This window comes from Kryptolebias marmoratus, linkage group LG15, assembly GCF_001649575.2.
Source record: "Kryptolebias marmoratus isolate JLee-2015 linkage group LG15, ASM164957v2, whole genome shotgun sequence".
Taxonomy (NCBI): domain Eukaryota; kingdom Metazoa; phylum Chordata; class Actinopteri; order Cyprinodontiformes; family Rivulidae; genus Kryptolebias; species Kryptolebias marmoratus.
The window spans coordinates 32,924,557-32,927,372 of record NC_051444.1 but is presented as its reverse complement, the minus strand read 5'-3'; the positions used below and the strand labels follow the sequence as shown (position 1 = coordinate 32,927,372).

At 41.3% G+C, this 2,816-nt stretch overlaps 1 protein-coding gene across 7 annotated transcripts in view; it reads left to right on the top strand.

The window, feature by feature from the left end:
* Positions 1-2,816, top strand: part of LOC108243981 (ras association domain-containing protein 7-like) — a 16,380-nt gene that overhangs the window by 5,251 nt on the left and 8,313 nt on the right. For 5 of the 7 annotated variants that reach the window (XM_037979897.1, XM_025008969.2, XM_017429787.3 and 2 more), the window contains 2 exons: positions 559-1,203; positions 1,289-1,563. In XM_037979897.1, coding sequence (XP_037835825.1) covers positions 559-1,203; positions 1,289-1,563 — 920 coding nt within the window. The remainder of the gene's footprint in view (positions 1-558; positions 1,204-1,288; positions 1,564-2,816) is intronic. The other 2 variants (XM_037979899.1, XM_037979898.1) reach the window with 2 other exon arrangements.

The window sequence follows — 2,816 nt, the reverse complement described above, 5'->3', positions numbered from 1 at the left end:
GAGGGACTATGTTTCTTGGCTGGCCTGGGAACGCCTTGGGATTCCCCCGGAGGAGCTGGCCCAAGTGGCTGGGGAGAGGGAAGTCTGGGTCTCCCTGCTTAGGCTGCTGCCCCCGCGACCCGACCCCGGATAAGCAGAAGAAGATGGATGGAAGGATGAAATAGAATAGAATAATTTGAATAGAATTTGTCCTTATGGTCCAATTTAAATTTCAATTAAATAAGAATTTCTATGGCAAGAAAATAGAAAGAACACCAAGAGGGAAAGAAAGTTTTTCCAATTTACTTTACAATTTTTCTAAAAATTCAATCACTATTTTCAAAACCAAAGGCTCAAAAGAAAGTCTTGCAGGTGTATTTGTTTATCTTTCAAAGGATTGAAATGATTAAGAACAGCAGTGTACTTTAATATTTTTTATATTTCCTTTATGCGCAACATTAAATTTTTCAGCGGTGCCAACATAAACCAATTTTTTTTAAATCACGTTCATCTCTTTGTCAGTTAAACTAAACTGTGCTATTGAATAATACATTTTATATGACTGTTTCACACATACAGGTCAGACAGGTCGGTATGTTTTGATCATGAAGTTTAAAGGAAATGAGAGAAACTTGGTCGCTGATGAGTGTCCTCTGCAGCAGCTGGCTAAACTGGGTCCCCTCGCTGCAGAAGTCCAGTTCATTCTGCGGCGAAATGGTCCCAGCCTCAGTGAAGCTCCACAGAAACCATCTGATGACAGACATCCTCCCCCGCAGAGACTGTCTGAACTGGAGCCAGTCAAACACAAAGGTCCTCAAAAGGCCTTCAGTTTGGTTCCTTCAACACTCCCCAGGAGGACTAAACCAAACAAAACTTTGTCTTCATCTCTTGCTGAGTTAACAGAACCACAAGTGTCTACTGCCACTCCCCAAATGACTCCCAACATCATGAATCCACTTCCACCAGATCCCCTTAAATCTCCATTTAGGGAGATTCTACAACAACAGAAAAAGCTTCATGACCTGGAGACCCAGATTGAAGCTCTAGAGAAGGAGACAGAGTTGTGGGAACATAAGGTAACATCTGCTGCAGTTCCTGATCCAAATCCAGGCCTGGCACAGGAACTGAAGGAACTGGAGTTTCAGATGAAGCAGAATGAGATTGACCTTATGTACGGAGAAGACTGGGAGAAAGAATTAAAGGTAGAAATGGAACGAGAACAAGGTATATGTTTAAATCTTTTTACATTTTCAACATGAGTGATTTTATTCTCTTACAATTCTTAAACAAGACTCTTTGTTTCCCACAGAGATGCAGAGGCGTCTACAACAGATCCACTTATCGATAGACGATCAGAACTATGAGATCAAGGTGCTCCAAGCCCGTTCTGAACATCTGGAGCAGGACTTACAGTTCAAAGCTCAGACAGAGAGTCTGAGTCCTGAAGTGGAGAGTTGGCAAACAGGTGAAGCTCTGCAAACCCTGACACAGGAGCTGCACAACCGTCTGCATTTTGGAGAAGAATTGGATGCAGCTTTATCAGAAACACAGTGGGAACTTCAGACTGCAGAGGAAAGGGTAAAGGTATCACACTTCATCTAAAATTCTGACTCCCAAAAAGAAGAAAAGAAAAAAATCTGTCACTGTAACATTTCACATACAAAAAAAGATTAAATAAATAGTCCATTCATCTATTTTCTTCTGCTTATTCGTAGTCAGGTCACAGAGGTAAACAATTCCAGGAGGGAAACTCAGACATCCCTCTCCTCATTGACACTCTCCAGCACCTCCTGGGGGATCCAAAGGTGTTCCTAGGGCAGAGATTATTCATAATCTCTTCAGTGAGTTTTAGGTCTGCCCTGGTCTCTTTTCCTTTGTGGGATGGAAAGCCTCCACAGTCAGGCTTTCAGGAGGCATCCTAATCAGATGCTTGAACCACCTCACCTTACTATTTTTGATAAATAGGAGCAAAGGCTCTACTCTTAGCTCAGTCTAGATGATGGAGTTCCATCTTATCATCTTATCCCTAAGGCTGATGAGCCTGGCCACCCTACGGAGGAAGCTTATTTCAGGCATTTGAAACTGGGATACCATTTTTTAGTTGTAATCCATACGTCATGATGATAGATGAGGGTTAATTGTTGATGGACCAGTAAACTGTTCAGCTCTTTCTTACCACAACAGGCACTCATTATAGCAGACAAGGTCCTATTCTGGTAATCCTTGCTCCACTCCATCTTGCCATCTATGTGAACTTTTTTGAACTTCTGTGCTTGAGGCGAGGACTTACTCCCGACCCAGAGTGAGAATTCCACCTTTTTCTTCACTTGAAAGAGGTGAAGAATAACCTCCCCAGTGCACACTAAAGTTAATGACTTGAAGACACTAAAAGAACCACGTCATCTGTAAAAAGCAAAGATGACAGAATGTGGTTCCCAACTCCAGACACTCTACTTATTTTGGGTTCCTGTCCTTAAAGTAAATTCTTTCACTTTTAAATACTTGGCAGAAATTAAAGCAGTAAAGAAAATGTAATTTACTTCAGTATTTAGCTTTTAAAATAAGTTCAACAAACCTGTAGCAAGTTTGTCTTGTAATCCTGAAATCTTAAAATTACATTTAAGTGCTATAAATGTCTGCAGTCTGAATACACTTTGCAGGCTAAAAACATCCTTAATAGACTACAAAACAAGAGGAGAACAAAAGAAAGTTGAATGATCACAAAGAATAAATACACTGCCACACACATTTAGTAGCAATAAGACTGTTTAGATCAGTGGTTCCCAAAGATTTTCTTCTGGGCCCCCCTGTGGATTACAATACCCCCCCCCCCCCCC